This window comes from Mustelus asterias, chromosome 8 (genome assembly GCF_964213995.1).
Source record: "Mustelus asterias chromosome 8, sMusAst1.hap1.1, whole genome shotgun sequence".
NCBI classification, from domain to species: domain Eukaryota; kingdom Metazoa; phylum Chordata; class Chondrichthyes; order Carcharhiniformes; family Triakidae; genus Mustelus; species Mustelus asterias.
In genome coordinates, this window is record NC_135808.1 from 50015543 (window position 1) to 50031428 (window position 15886).

The 15886-nt window shown below is 45.6% G+C and overlaps 1 protein-coding gene across 1 annotated transcript in view; it reads left to right on the forward strand.

Moving 5' to 3' along the window:
- Nucleotides 1-15886, forward strand: part of LOC144497728 (rab GTPase-activating protein 1-like) — a 421278-nt gene that overhangs the window by 297157 nt on the left and 108235 nt on the right. Inside the window, exons 15-16 of the mRNA XM_078219169.1 lie at nt 43-168; nt 14043-14186. Coding sequence (XP_078075295.1) covers nt 43-168; nt 14043-14186 — 270 coding nt within the window. The remainder of the gene's footprint in view (nt 1-42; nt 169-14042; nt 14187-15886) is intronic.

Sequence of the window (15886 nt, forward strand, 5' to 3'; positions counted from 1 at the left end):
ATGCACGGATTGGTGACATGTGGAATGAATATCTTTTCACAGATGCCAGAGGAGCAGGCGTTCTGTGTCTTGGTGAAGATCATGTATGATTACGGTCTCCGAGAGCTCTACAAGAACAACTTTGAGGATCTGCATTGCAAATTTTACCAACTGGAGAGGCTACTCCAGGTAAGCATGTGGACTTTTCCAAATACAATGTACCACCACAAACTAATCTATATGGATATCCATACGCTATTCTGCAAGTTTATTAAGTATCAGGGCAGCACGGTGGCCCAGTGGTTAGCACTGCTGCCTCACAGCGCAGGGGACCCGGGCTCGATTCCCGGCTTGGGTCACTCTCTGTCATGGGGAGCTTGCATGTTCTCCCCATGTCTGCGTGGGTTTCCTCCGGGTGCTCTGGTTTACTCCCACAGTCCAAAGATGTGCAGGCTAGGTGGATTGGCCATGCTAAATTGCCTCTTCGTGCTAGGGGGACTAGCTAGGGTAAATGCATGGTGTTAGGGCCTAGGTGGGATTGTGTTTGGTGCAGACTCGATGGGCTGAAGGACCTCCTTCTGCACTGTATGATTCTATGATCACCCTGTATTCTGCAGCAGTCTTGCTCAGCATTAAATATTGCATTTCAATACAAGTTTTTCCATTTGAATTGGGATCCAGGATAAGTTTGATTTCTCTGCAGTGACAGGTGATTTTCAAACATGCTACCCGAGTGTAGAGCTGATGTTGCAGACTGTCCTCTGAATGAAACCGCTTTATGCCGGTTAAATACTTTTGAAGTGTAATGAATGCGGTCACGTATCGCTCAGTGTAGTGAATGTGGTCACGTATCGCTCAGTGTAGTGAATGTGGTCACGTATCAGTCAGTGTAGTGAATGTGGTCACGTATCGCTCAGTGTAGTGAATGTGGTCACGTATCAGTCAGTGTAGTGAATGTGGTCATGTATCAGTCAGTGTAGTGAATGTGGTCACGTATCGCTCAGTGTAGTGAATGTGGTCACGTATCAGTCAGTGTAGTGAATGTGGTCACGTATCAGTCAGTGTAGTGAATGTGGTCACGTATCGCTCAGTGTAGTGAATGTGGTCACGTATCAGTCAGTGTAGTGAATGTGGTCACGTATCGCTCAGTGTAGTGAATGTGATCATGTATCGGTCAGTGTAGTGAATGTGGTCACGTATCAGTCAGTGTAGTGAATGTGGTCACGTATCAGTCAGTGTAGTGAATGTGGTCACGTATCAGTCAGTGTAGTGAATGTGGTCATGTATCGGTCAGTGTAGTGAATGTGGTCACGTATCAGTCAGTGTAGTGAATGTGGTCACGTATCAGTCAGTGTAGTGAATGTGGTCACGTATCGGTCAGTGTAGTGAATGTGATCATGTATGGGTCAGTGTAGTGAATGTGGTCACGTATCAGTCAGTGTAGTGAATGTGGTCACGTATCGCTCAGTGTAGTGAATGTGGTCACGTATCAGTCAGTGTAGTGAATGTGATCATGTACCGGTCAGTGTAGTGAATGTGCTCGTGTACTGGTCAGTGTAGTGAATGTGCTCGTGTACTGGTCAGTGTAGTGAATGTGGTCACGTATCAGTCAGTGTAGTGAATGTGGTCACGTATCAGTCAGTGTAGTGAATGTGGTCACGTATCGGTCAGTGTAGTGAATGTGATCACGTATCAGTCAGTGTCGTGAATGTGATCATGTATCGGTCAGTGTAGTGAATGTGGTCACGTATCAGTCAGTGTACTGAATGTGGTCACGTATCGGTCAGTGTAGTGAATGTGGTCATGTATCGGTCAGTGTAGTGAATGTGGTCACGTATCGGTCAGTGTAGTGAATGTGGTCACGTATCGGTCAGTGTAGTGAATGTGGTCACGTATCAGTCAGTGTAGTGAATGTGGTCACGTATCGCTCAGTGTAGTGAATGTGGTCATGTATCAGTCAGTGTAGTGAATGTGGTCATGTATCAGTCAGTGTATTGAATGTGATCATGTATCGGTCAGTGTAGTGAATGTGGTCACGTATCAGTCAGTGTAGTGAATGTGGTCATGTATCAGTCAGTGTAGTGAATGTGGTCACGTATCAGTCAGTGTAGTGAATGTGGTCATGTATCAGTCAGTGTAGTGAATGTGATCATGTATCGGTCAGTGTAGTGAATGTGGTCACGTATCGGTCAGTGTAGTGAATGTGGTCACGTATCAGTCAGTGTATTGAATGTGGTCATGTATCAGTCAGTGTAGTGAATGTGGTCACGTATCAGTCAGTGTAGTGAATGTGGTCATGTACTGGTCAGTGTAGTGAATGTGGTCACGTATCAGTCAGTGTAGTGAATGTGGTCATGTACCGGTCAGTGTAGTGAATGTGGTCACGTATCAGTCAGTGTAGTGAATGTGCTCGTGTACTGGTCAGTGTAATGAATGTGGTCACGTATCAGTCAGTGTAGTGAATGTGGTCACGTATCGGTCAGTGTAGTGAATGTGGTCACGTATCGGTCAGTGTAGTGAATGTGGTCATGTATCGGTCAGTGTAGTGAATGTGATCATGTATCGGTCAGTGTAGTGAATGTGGTCACGTATCAGTCAGTGTAGTGAATGTGGTCACGTATCAGTCAGTGTAGTGAATGTGGTCACGTATCAGTCAGTGTAGTGAATGTGGTCACGTATCAGTCAGTGTAGTGAATGTGGTCACGTATCAGTCAGTGTAGTGAATGTGATCACGTATCAGTCAGTGTAGTGAATGTGGTCACGTATCAGTCAGTGTAGTGAATGTGGTCACGTATCAGTCAGTGTAGTGAATGTGGTCACGTATCAGTCAGTGTAGTGAATGTGGTCACGTATCAGTCAGTGTAGTGAATGTGGTCACGTATCGGTCAGTGTAGTGAATGTGGTCACGTATCGATCAGTGTAGTGAATGTGGTCACGTATCGGTCAGTGTAGTGAATGTGGTCATGTATCGGTCAGTGTAGTGAATGTGGTCACGTATCAGTCAGTGTAGTGAATGTGGTCACGTATCAGTCAGTGTAGTGAATGTGGTCACGTATCGGTCAGTGTAGTGAATGTGATCATGTATCGGTCAGTGTAGTGAATGTGATCATGTATCGGTCAGTGTAGTGAATGTGGTCACGTATCAGTCAGTGTAGTGAATGTGGTCACGTATCAGTCAGTGTAGTGAATGTGGTCACGTATCAGTCAGTGTAGTGAATGTGGTCATGTATCGGTCAGTGTCGTGAATGTGATCACGTACCGGTCAGTGTAGTGAATGTGGTCACGTATCGGTCAGTGTAGTGAATGTGGTCACGTATCAGTCAGTGTCGTGAATGTGGTCACGTATCAGTCAGTTTAGTGAATGTGGTCACGTCTCGGTCAGTGTAGTGAATGTGGTCACGTATCGGTCAGTGGAGTGAATGTGGTCATGTATCAGTCAGTGTAGTGAATGTGGTCACGTATCGGTCAGTGTAGTGAATGTGATCATGTATCGGTCAGTGTAGTGAATGTGGTCACGTATCAGTCAGTGTAGTGAATGTGGTCACGTATCGGTCAGTGTAGTGAATGTGGTCACGTATCAGTCAGTGTAGTGAATGTGATCATGTACCGGTCAGTGTAGTGAATGTGCTCGTGTACTGGTCAGTGTAGTGAATGTGCTCGTGTACTGGTCAGTGTAGTGAATGTGGTCACGTATCAGTCAGTGTAGTGAATGTGGTCACGTATCAGTCAGTGTAGTGAATGTGGTCACGTATCGGTCAGTGTAGTGAATGTGATCACGTATCAGTCAGTGTAGTGAATGTGATCATGTATCGGTCAGTGTAGTGAATGTGGTCACGTATCAGTCAGTGTACTGAATGTGGTCACGTATCGGTCAGTGTAGTGAATGTGGTCATGTATCGGTCAGTGTAGTGAATGTGGTCACGTATCGGTCAGTGTAGTGAATGTGGTCACGTATCGGTCAGTGTAGTGAATGTGGTCACGTATCGCTCAGTGTAGTGAATGTGGTCATGTATCAGTCAGTGTAGTGAATGTGGTCATGTATCAGTCAGTGTATTGAATGTGATCATGTATCGGTCAGTGTAGTGAATGTGGTCACGTATCAGTCAGTGTAGTGAATGTGGTCATGTATCAGTCAGTGTAGTGAATGTGGTCACGTATCAGTCAGTGTAGTGAATGTGGTCATGTATCAGTCAGTGTAGTGAATGTGATCATGTATCGGTCAGTGTAGTGAATGTGGTCACGTATCGGTCAGTGTAGTGAATGTGGTCACGTATCAGTCAGTGTATTGAATGTGGTCATGTATCAGTCAGTGTAGTGAATGTGGTCACGTATCAGTCAGTGTAGTGAATGTGGTCATGTACTGGTCAGTGTAGTGAATGTGGTCACGTATCAGTCAGTGTAGTGAATGTGGTCATGTACCGGTCAGTGTAGTGAATGTGGTCACGTATCAGTCAGTGTAGTGAATGTGCTCATGTACTGGTCAGTGTAATGAATGTGGTCACGTATCAGTCAGTGTAGTGAATGTGGTCACGTATCGGTCAGTGTAGTGAATGTGGTCACGTATCGGTCAGTGTAGTGAATGTGGTCATGTATCGGTCAGTGTAGTGAATGTGATCATGTATCGGTCAGTGTAGTGAATGTGGTCACGTATCAGTCAGTGTAGTGAATGTGGTCACGTATCAGTCAGTGTAGTGAATGTGGTCACGTATCAGTCAGTGTAGTGAATGTGGTCACGTATCAGTCAGTGTAGTGAATGTGGTCACGTATCAGTCAGTGTAGTGAATGTGATCACGTATCAGTCAGTGTAGTGAATGTGGTCACGTATCAGTCAGTGTAGTGAATGTGGTCACGTATCAGTCAGTGTAGTGAATGTGGTCACGTATCAGTCAGTGTAGTGAATGTGGTCACGTATCGGTCAGTGTAGTGAATGTGGTCACGTATCGGTCAGTGTAGTGAATGTGGTCACGTATCGATCAGTGTAGTGAATGTGGTCACGTATCGGTCAGTGTAGTGAATGTGGTCATGTATCGGTCAGTGTAGTGAATGTGGTCACGTATCAGTCAGTGTAGTGAATGTGGTCACCTATCAGTCAGTGTAGTGAATGTGGTCACGTATCGGTCAGTGTAGTGAATGTGATCATGTATCGGTCAGTGTAGTGAATGTGATCATGTATCGGTCAGTGTAGTGAATGTGGTCACGTATCAGTCAGTGTAGTGAATGTGGTCACGTATCAGTCAGTGTAGTGAATGTGGTCACGTATCAGTCAGTGTAGTGAATGTGGTCATGTATCGGTCAGTGTCGTGAATGTGATCACGTACCGGTCAGTGTAGTGAATGTGGTCACGTATCGGTCAGTGTAGTGAATGTGGTCACGTATCAGTCAGTGTCGTGAATGTGGTCACGTATCAGTCAGTTTAGTGAATGTGGTCACGTCTCGGTCAGTGTAGTGAATGTGGTCACGTATCGGTCAGTGGAGTGAATGTGGTCATGTATCAGTCAGTGTAGTGAATGTGGTCACGTATCAGTCAGTGTAGTGAATGTGGTCATGTATCGGTCAGTGTAGTGAATGTGGTCACGTATCAGTCAGTGTAGTGAATGTGGTCACGTATCGGTCAGTGTAGTGAATGTGGTCACGTATCAGTCAGTGTAGTGAATGTGGTCACATATCAGTCAGTGTAATGAATGTGGTCATGTATCGGTCAGTGTAGTGAATGTGGTCACGTATCAGTCAGTGTAGTGAATGTGGTCACGTATCGGTCAGTTTAGTGAATGTGGTCACGTATCGGTCAGTGTAGTGAATGTGGTCACGTATCGGTCAGTGTAGTGAATGTGATCATGTATCAGTCAGTGTAGTGAATGCGGTCACGTATCAGTCAGTTTAGTGAATGTGGTCACGTATCGGTCAGTGTAGTGAATGTGATCATGTATCGGTCAGTGTAGTGAATGTGGTCACGTATCAGTCAGTGTAGTGAATGTGGTCACGTATCGCTCAGTGTAGTGAATGTGGTCACGTATCAGTCAGTGTAGTGAATGTGATCATGTACCGGTCAGTGTAGTGAATGTGCTCGTGTACTGGTCAGTGTAGTGAATGTGCTCGTGTACTGGTCAGTGTAGTGAATGTGGTCACGTATCAGTCAGTGTAGTGAATGTGGTCACGTATCAGTCAGTGTAGTGAATGTGGTCACGTATCGGTCAGTGTAGTGAATGTGATCACGTATCAGTCAGTGTAGTGAATGTGATCATGTATCGGTCAGTGTAGTGAATGTGGTCACGTATCAGTCAGTGTACTGAATGTGGTCACGTATCGGTCAGTGTAGTGAATGTGGTCATGTATCGGTCAGTGTAGTGAATGTGGTCACGTATCGGTCAGTGTAGTGAATGTGGTCACGTATCGTTCAGTGTAGTGAATGTGGTCACGTATCAGTCAGTGTAGTGAATGTGGTCACGTATCGCTCAGTGTAGTGAATGTGGTCATGTATCAGTCAGTGTAGTGAATGTGGTCATGTATCAGTCAGTGTATTGAATGTGATCACGTATCAGTCAGTGTAGTGAATGTGGTCACGTATCGGTCAGTGTAGTGAATGTGGTCACGTATCAGTCAGTGTAGTGAATGTGGTCATGTATCAGTCAGTGTAGTGAATGTGGTCACGTATCAGTCAGTGTAGTGAATGTGGTCATGTATCAGTCAGTGTAGTGAATGTGATCATGTATCGGTCAGTGTAGTGAATGTGGTCACGTATCGGTCAGTGTAGTGAATGTGGTCACGTATCAGTCAGTGTATTGAATGTGGTCATGTATCAGTCAGTGTAGTGAATGTGGTCACGTATCAGTCAGTGTAGTGAATGTAGTCATGTACTGGTCAGTGTAGTGAATGTGGTCACGTATCAGTCAGTGTAGTGAATGTGGTCATGTACCGGTCAGTGTAGTGAATGTGGTCACGTATCAGTCAGTGTAGTGAATGTGCTCGTGTACTGGTCAGTGTAATGAATGTGGTCACGTATCAGTCAGTGTAGTGAATGTGGTCATGTACTGGTCAGTGTAATGAATGTGGTCACGTATCAGTCAGTGTAGTGAATGTGGTCACGTATCGGTCAGTGTAGTGAATGTGGTCACGTATCGGTCAGTGTAGTGAATGTGGTCATGTATCGGTCAGTGTAGTGAATGTGATCATGTATCGGTCAGTGTAGTGAATGTGGTCACGTATCAGTCAGTGTAGTGAATGTGGTCACGTATCAGTCAGTGTAGTGAATGTGGTCACGTATCAGTCAGTGTAGTGAATGTGGTCACGTATCAGTCAGTGTAGTGAATGTGGTCACGTATCAGTCAGTGTAGTGAATGTGATCACGTATCAGTCAGTGTAGTGAATGTGGTCACGTATCAGTCAGTGTAGTGAATGTGGTCACGTATCAGTCAGTGTAGTGAATGTGGTCACGTATCAGTCAGTGTAGTGAATGTGGTCACGTATCAGTCAGTGTAGTGAATGTGGTCACGTATCGATCAGTGTAGTGAATGTGGTCACATATCGGTCAGTGTAGTGAATGTGGTCATGTATCGGTCAGTGTAGTGAATGTGGTCACGTATCAGTCAGTGTAGTGAATGTGGTCACGTATCAGTCAGTGTAGTGAATGTGGTCACGTATCGGTCAGTGTAGTGAATGTGATCATGTATCGGTCAGTGTAGTGAATGTGATCATGTATCGGTCAGTGTAGTGAATGTGGTCACGTATCAGTCAGTGTAGTGAATGTGGTCACGTATCAGTCAGTGTAGTGAATGTGGTCACGTATCAGTCAGTGTAGTGAATGTGGTCACGTATCGGTCAGTGTCGTGAATGTGATCACGTACCGGTCAGTGTAGTGAATGTGGTCACGTATCGGTCAGTGTAGTGAATGTGGTCACGTATCAGTCAGTGTCGTGAATGTGGTCACGTATCAGTCAGTGTCGTGAATGTGGTCACGTATCAGTCAGTGTCGTGAATGTGGTCATGTATCAGTCAGTGTAGTGAATGTGGTCACGTATCAGTCAGTGTAATGAATGTGGTCATGTATTGGTCAGTGTAGTGAATGTGGTCACGTATCTGTCAGTGTAGTGAATGTGGTCATGTATCGGTCAGTGTAGTGAATGTGGTCATGTATCGGTCAGTGTAGTGAATGTGGTCACGTATCAGTCAGTGTAGTGAATGTGGTCACGTATCGGTCAGTGTAGTGAATGTGGTCACGTATCAGTCAGTGTAGTGAATGTGGTCACGTATCAGTCAGTGTAATGAATGTGGTCATGTATCGGTCAGTGTAGTGAATGTGGTCACGTATCAGTCAGTGTAGTGAATGTGGTCACGTATCGGTCAGTTTAGTGAATGTGGTCACGTATCGGTCAGTGTAGTGAATGTGGTCACGTATCGGTCAGTGTAGTGAATGTGATCATGTATCAGTCAGTGTAGTGAATGCGGTCACGTATCAGTCAGTTTAGTGAATGTGGTCACGTATCGGTCAGTGTAGTGAATGTGGTCACGTATCAGTCAGTGTAGTGAATGTGGTCACGTATCGGTCAGTGTAGTGAATGTGGTCATGTATCAGTCAGTTTAGTGAATGTGGTCACGTATCAGTCAGTGTAGTGAATGTGGTCATGTATCGGTCAGTGTAGTGAATGTGGTCATGTATCAGTCAGTGTAGTGAATGTGATCACGTATCAGTCAGTGTAGTGAATGTGGTCACGTATCGGTCAGTGTAGTGAATGTGGTCATGTATCGGTCAGTGTAGTGAATGTGGTCATGTATCAGTCAGTGTAGTGAATGTGATCACGTATCAGTCAGTGTAGTGAATGTGGTCACGTATCGGTCAGTGTAGTGAATGTGGTCATGTATCGGTCAGTGTAGTGAATGTGGTCACGTATCAGTCAGTGTAGTGAATGTGGTCACGTATCAGTCAGTGTACTGAATGTGGTCACGTATCAGTCAGTGTAGTGAATGTGGTCACGTATCGGTCAGTGTAGTGAATGTGGTCATGTATTGGTCAGTGTAGTGAATGTGATCATGTATCGGTCAGTGTAGTGAATGTGATCACGTATCAGTCAGTGTAGTGAATGTGGTCACGTATCAGTCAGTGTAGTGAATGTGGTCACGTATCAGTCAGTGTAGTGAATGTGGTCACGTATCAGTCAGTTTAGTGAATGTGGTCACGTATCGGTCAGTGTAGTGAATGTGGTCACGTATCGGTCAGTGTAGTGAATGTGGTCACGTATCAGTCAGTGTAGTGAATGTGGTCACGTATCAGTCAGTTTAGTGAATGTGGTCACGTATCGGTCAGTGTAGTGAATGTGGTCACGTATCAGTCAGTGTAGTGAATGTGGTCATGTACCGCTCAGTGTAGTGAATGTGGTCATGTATCGGTCAGTGTAGTGAATGTGCTCGTGTACTGGTCAGTGTAGTGAATGTGGTCACGTATCAGTCAGTTTAGTGAATGTGGTCATGTATCGGTCAGTGTAGTGAATGTGGTCACGTATCGGTCAGTGTAGTGAATGTGGTCACGTATCAGTCAGTGTAGTGAATGTGGTCACGTATCGGTCAGTGTAGTGAATGTGGTCACGTATCGGTCAGTGTAGTGAATGTGGTCATGTACCGGTCAGTGTAGTGAATGTGGTCATGTACCGGTCAGTGTAGTGAATGTGGTCACGTATCAGTCAGTGTAGTGAATGTGGTCATGTACCGGTAAGTGTAGTGAATGTGGTCACGTATCGGTCAGTGTAGTGAATGTGGTCATGTACCGGTCAGTGTAGTGAATGTGGTCACGTATCGGTTAGTGTCGTGAATGTGGTCCTGTATCAGTCAGTGTAGTGAATGTGGTCATGTGCCGGTCAGTGTAGTGAATGTGGTCATGTACCGGTCAGTGTAGTGAATGTGGTCACGTACCGGTCAGTGTAGTGAATGTGGTCACGTACCGGTCAGTGTAGTGAATGTGCTCATGTCTTTCACGATGTCAATTGGGGGATAAACATCAGCTACGGCAGCTACGACACTGAGGCGGACTCCCTTGCTCTTCTTTGAAATAGTGACCATGGGATCATTAACACCAGTAATGGGCAACCTAGGCTGGTGAGTCGGCCGTAGATACATCGAACATAGAACAGTACAGGCCCTTCGGCCCCCGATGTTGTGCCGAGCTTTGTCCCAAACCAAGATCAAGCTATCCCACTCCCTATCATTCTGGTGTGCTCCATTTGGCTATCCAATAACCGCTTGAAAGTTCCTAAAGTGTCTGACTCCACTATCACAGCAGGCAGTCCATTCCACACCGCAACCACTCTCTGAGTAAAGAACCTACCTCGGCCATCCTTCCTATATCTCCCACCATGAACCTTATAGTTATGCCCCCTAGTAACAGCTACATCCACCCAAGGAAATAGCCTCTGAACGTCCACTCTATCTATCCCCCTCATCATCTTATGAACCTCTATTAAGTCGCCTCTCATCCTCCTCCACTCGAAAGAGAACAGCCCTAGCTTCCTCAACCTTTCCTCATAAGACCGACCCTCCAAACCAGGCAGCATCCTGGTGAATCTCCTTTGCACTCTTTCCAGCGCTTCCACATCCTTCTTATAGTGAGGTGACCAGAACTGCACACAATATTCCAAATGTGGTCTCACCAAGGTCCTGTACAGTTGCAGCAGAACCCCACGGCTCTTAAACTCAAACCCCCTGCTAATAAACGCTAACACACTATAGGCCTTCTTCACCCAGATCCACAATCCACAGGTCTGGGCGGCACGGTAGCACAGTGGGTAGCACTGCTGCTTCACAGCTCCAGGGACCTGGGTTCGATTCCCAGCTTGGGTCACTGTCGGTGTGGAGTTTGCACATTCTCCTCGTGTCTGCATGAGTTTCCTCCGGGTGCTCCGGTTTCCTCCCACAGTCCAAAGATGTGCGGGTTAGGTTGATTGGCCATGCTAAAATTGCCCCTTCGTGTCCTGGGATGCGTAGGTTAGAGGGATTAGTGGGTAAATATGTAGGGATATGGGGGTAGGGCCTGGGTGGAATTGTGGTCGGTGCAGACGCGATGGGCCGAATGGGCTCTTTCTGTGCTGTTGGGTTTCTAAGCTTCTAGGATCTCTGAAGGCACATCTCGGATGTGTCTGTCCTTGGTCTCAGATTGAAATCAGGCTCGTTCACTAATCATGACCCCACGAATAAGATTAAATACATTTAATACACACTGAATATTTCATTGTAAGTTATAGAAAATGCTTAATCATTCACATATTCATAGAACTATCAACTTCAAGTGGTAAAAACAAAATGAGAATTTATGTTTGAATGGATGCAGAGGGAATGCACGGGCTCTCAGTCAATGTTGTGAGCCATCAGCGCGTACCTCAGATAAAGGCAAATTACTGCAGATGCTAGAATCTGAAACAAAAACAGAAAATGCTGGAAAATCTCAATAGGTCTGACAGCATCTGTGGAGCGAGAATAGAGCAAACGTTTCAAGTCTGGCTGATCCTTCGTCAGGACTCAACAAAATGTCTTGTGGGTCGCACTCAGAACCTTGAATGGCTGCTTTTGGGCCCTGAGCCACAGGTTGTCCACCACTGGTTTACGCCCACTTGACAAAGCAGATGGGGCCTTGGTTAAACCTTCCTTGCTGAAAGACAGCACCTCCAGTAGCGCAGCACTCTCTCAGTGCTACATTGAACTGTCAGCCTCGGTCATGGAGTGGGGCTTGAACTCATGACCTTCTGACTCCGAGACCAGACCCTGGCAGACACCAATTCTCAGATTTTTAATCAAGGAGCAGAGCGCAGGGCTGGGATGTTAGGAATGATTAGCTTCCAAAAGGAGTCTGACTGCAGCTTGTTGGTACGAAATTAAAATTCTGCCTGAATCTGAATTTACATAAATCAGTCTGGACCTATTGAAGCAGGGAGAGAGCGAGCATTGGAGGCTTATCCACAGGATCAGTAATGGGATTCTCTCAATAGAGCAAGAAAGGAAATTGTAAGACAGCTGTGGGATTCACTGCAATTCGTTGTGTTAATGGAGTTTAAAATACGTTTTCTCAGGGCAGAATTAAATTTGGGCCTTTAAACTGTTTTATTTTCTTGAATTTATTGAGTAAGTAATTGCTACTGGGTAAATGGCCCACCTTGTTGCTAAAAAGCACTCAGGTGAGAAAGCCTGGCTCTAATCCCTGGCAAAGGGAGTCTTGAGTATTATTCATCCAGGTGAAAGCTCCAGCCTATGCCTGTCACACGATCATACTTCCAGATTCTGTCACAAGCCTGAAGATTTCTGTATCACTCTTTTGAAAAGAAAGTGTAAAAAGAGCCAGACGACAAAACCCTTTTGTGGTCACACACTTCCAGACAAAGAAATAACAATTTATGTACAAATGCAAAAGTCAATGCAGTTCCTGCAGATAAAGTAAAATCCCTTCATCCTAGACTTGAGAGTAACATTTCCAATTGATGAAGCTTCCTGTGTGAATGTTTAATGGCCTGAGACTGCTTTCCCTTCATCTGTGCTAATTTCATCCATTTACAATAAACAGCCTAGTGCTTGTGCAACAATAGCACAGACAGCAATGAAGTGCCCAGCAGTGAACTGCATAAGTTGCAACTCTGATCTTCCAGTTCTGTCCCTGCACTTCTGTACTCATATAGTTACAGCACAGAAGGAGGCCCTTCAGCTTGTCTGCCCTGTGTTAGCTCTCTACAAGAACAATTTAGTTAGTCCCATTTCCTCACCTTCGCCCTCCACCACACTCACAGACAGTACATTCCAGATCCTAACCACTCGCTGTGTGAATCTGCCTCCACCGCACTCACAGACAGTACATTCCAGATCCTAACCACTCGCTGTGTGAATCTGCCTCCACCGCACTCACAGACAGTACATTCCAGATCCTAACCACTCGCTGTGTGAATCTGCCTCCACCACACTCAGTGCGTGCCAGATCCTAACCACTCGCTGTGTGAATCTGCCTCCACCACACTCAGTGCGTGCCAGATCCTAACCACTCGCTGTGTGAATCTGCCTCCACCGCACTCACAGACAGTACATTCCAGATCCTAACCACTCGCTGTGTGAATCTGCCTCCACCACACTCAGTGCGTGCCAGATCCTAACCACTCGCTGTGTGAATCTGCCTCCACCACACTCAGTGCGTGCCAGATCCTAACCACTCGCTGTGTGAATCTGCCTCCACCACACTCAGTGCGTGCCAGATCCTAACCACTCGCTGTGTGAATCTGCCTCCACCACACTCAGTGCGTGCCAGATCCTAACCACTTGATGTGTGAAATCGCATTTCTTCAGGTTACCATTGGTTCATTAGCCAATCACTTCAAATTTGTTTCTTGACCTTCCCACAATGGAAATAATTTCTCTCTTTCTGCTCCCTTGTGATTTTAAACAGCTTTGTCAAATCTCTTAACCTCCCGCTCTCGAAACCGCAGCTTTTCACCTGAATGATTGGCTATTTTTCTTTTCATGATATCCCCAAGACATTCCAAGGTGCAGGAATTCATGCTGAGGAATACACCAAGCTTTGGGGCAGCCATCTCAGAGGCCCAGTGGGTAAAGGCCATCGTCTAAGGCCTTTCAATCATACTAGACTACAGGGCTGGAAACCGTGTAGAACCCCTAGGGCAGTAGGATGGACATTGAATGTACATTATAAACATCAAGAGTATTACAGTTGTATTGAGGCACCTAATAGAACATGCCACATGGAGAGACGGTGAATTTTATTGCACGTCATGTAAGTTTTCAAGTTAATATCTTTCGTAATGTACTTTTACAAATTTTATGAATAATGGATATTTCTGGGAAAATAAACTACCCATTACACCATTTCGTCTGAATGGGAATTAGGCAAACTGCCAATGATGGGGTACTAGTGACCATTTAAAAATCCCTCCTGTCTCCATTGCAAAAACCTGGTTCTTTGCTTTGTACCTTATTACATTGTAAAATTTGAGGTCTTGCTTTGTTTGTGAGAGCTGTTCTGTGCTGTACAGTGTCTGTCTGTTACTTTGAGTGTTGGAGTAAAGCTCTTACATTGTTAATGTTCACAGGAACAGCTGCCTGAACTCTACAATCATTTCTTGGATCTGAATTTGGAGGCGCATATGTATGCTTCACAGTGGTTCCTCACGCTCTTCACTGTCAAATTCCCACTCTGCATGGTCTTCCACATCATCGATCTACTGCTCTCTGAGGTAAGAATACTCACTTGCTCATTCACACACACACACGCGCTCACACACACGTGCTCACTCACATGCACTCACACACAAGCTCACATACACGCTCACACACACATTCACTCACACACGCGCTCACACACACGTGCTCACTCACATGCACTCACACACAAGCTCACATACACGCTCACTCACACACATGCTCACTCATGCACTCGCACACAAGCTCGCACACTCACACACACTCGTACACAAATTTGCACTCGCGCACAAGCACACTCAGAGGCTCCACACATGCTCACACATTCACAAACACATGTTCACAAACACATTTGCTTATATAAGCACCACACACACTCATAAACACATGCTCCACACACATGCTCACACCACTTATCTCAGTCTGTCACGCATTCTCTCATTCACTCAGGCACACACACACACAGACAGACACCCATAGACAAACACACACACTGACTTACTCACACTCATATTCATTCACATATCCACATTGTGCATCATTGACACACTTGTACACAGTTACACTCATGCATACACACAGTCACATTCAAATACTCATACAGTCACACAGACTTATATACACACAGTTACATGCAAACTCACACACACATGCACTTACACGTGCATGAGTGCATGTACACACATATGCAGCCCCACTTAAATTCATATGCACAACAATCTCACCCAGGCCCTATCCCTATCCCATGTGTTTACCCGGCCAATGTCCCCGAGACGAAGGGGCAATTTATCCTGGCCAATCAACCTAACCCGCACATCTTTGGAGTGTGGGAAGAAACCGGAGCACCCGGAGGAAACCCACGCAGGCACGGTGTGAACGAGCAAACTCCACTCGAGGCCGGAATTGAACCAGGGTCCTTGTGAGGCAACAGTGCTAACCACTGTGCCACCGTGCCGCCCACTCCTTTGGTTCAAGAAGGCAGCTCACTGCCATCTTCTTGAGGCAACTAGGGATGGGCTATGAATGCTGTTCCAGCCAGTGATGCCCACATGCTGAAAATGAACAATAAAAACCTATACACAGTCACACTCAAACTCTCATATACACCTGAACCATGTACCCACACACTTAGAAGCATATTTATACAAATGGTGTCAACACAATTTCACACATTCTCCTACACAAACACTCATATGGCCTCAAATACACACGCACGCACGCACACAAAATCACAGATTTGTTCCACTGCAGAAGGAGGCCATTTGGCCCATCGTGTCTAGACTGTCTCTCTGAATGAGCAACTCACTGAGTTCCATTCCTGGCCTTCTCCCTGTGACCCTGCACATTCTCTTTTTAGAGATAACAGTCTCTAAAAAGACTCCCTTTTGAATGCTTCAGTTGAACCTGTCTCCACCACACTCTCAGGCAGCATATTCCAGACCCGAACCACTCGCTGTGTGAAAAAGGTTTTCCTCATGTCACTTTTGGTTCCTTCACGAATTACTTTAAATCTATGATCTTTCGCTCTCAACAATTCCACCAATGGGAACAGTTTCTCCCTATCTACTCTGACGACAACCCTCACGGTTTTGAACATCTCGATCAAATTTCCTCTCAACCTTCTCTTCTCCAAGGAAAACAAATTCCAACTTCCCCAATCTATCTTCATAACTGAAGATCCTCATCCCGGGAACCATTCTAGTGTACACTCATACCCACACAGACACACTCATAC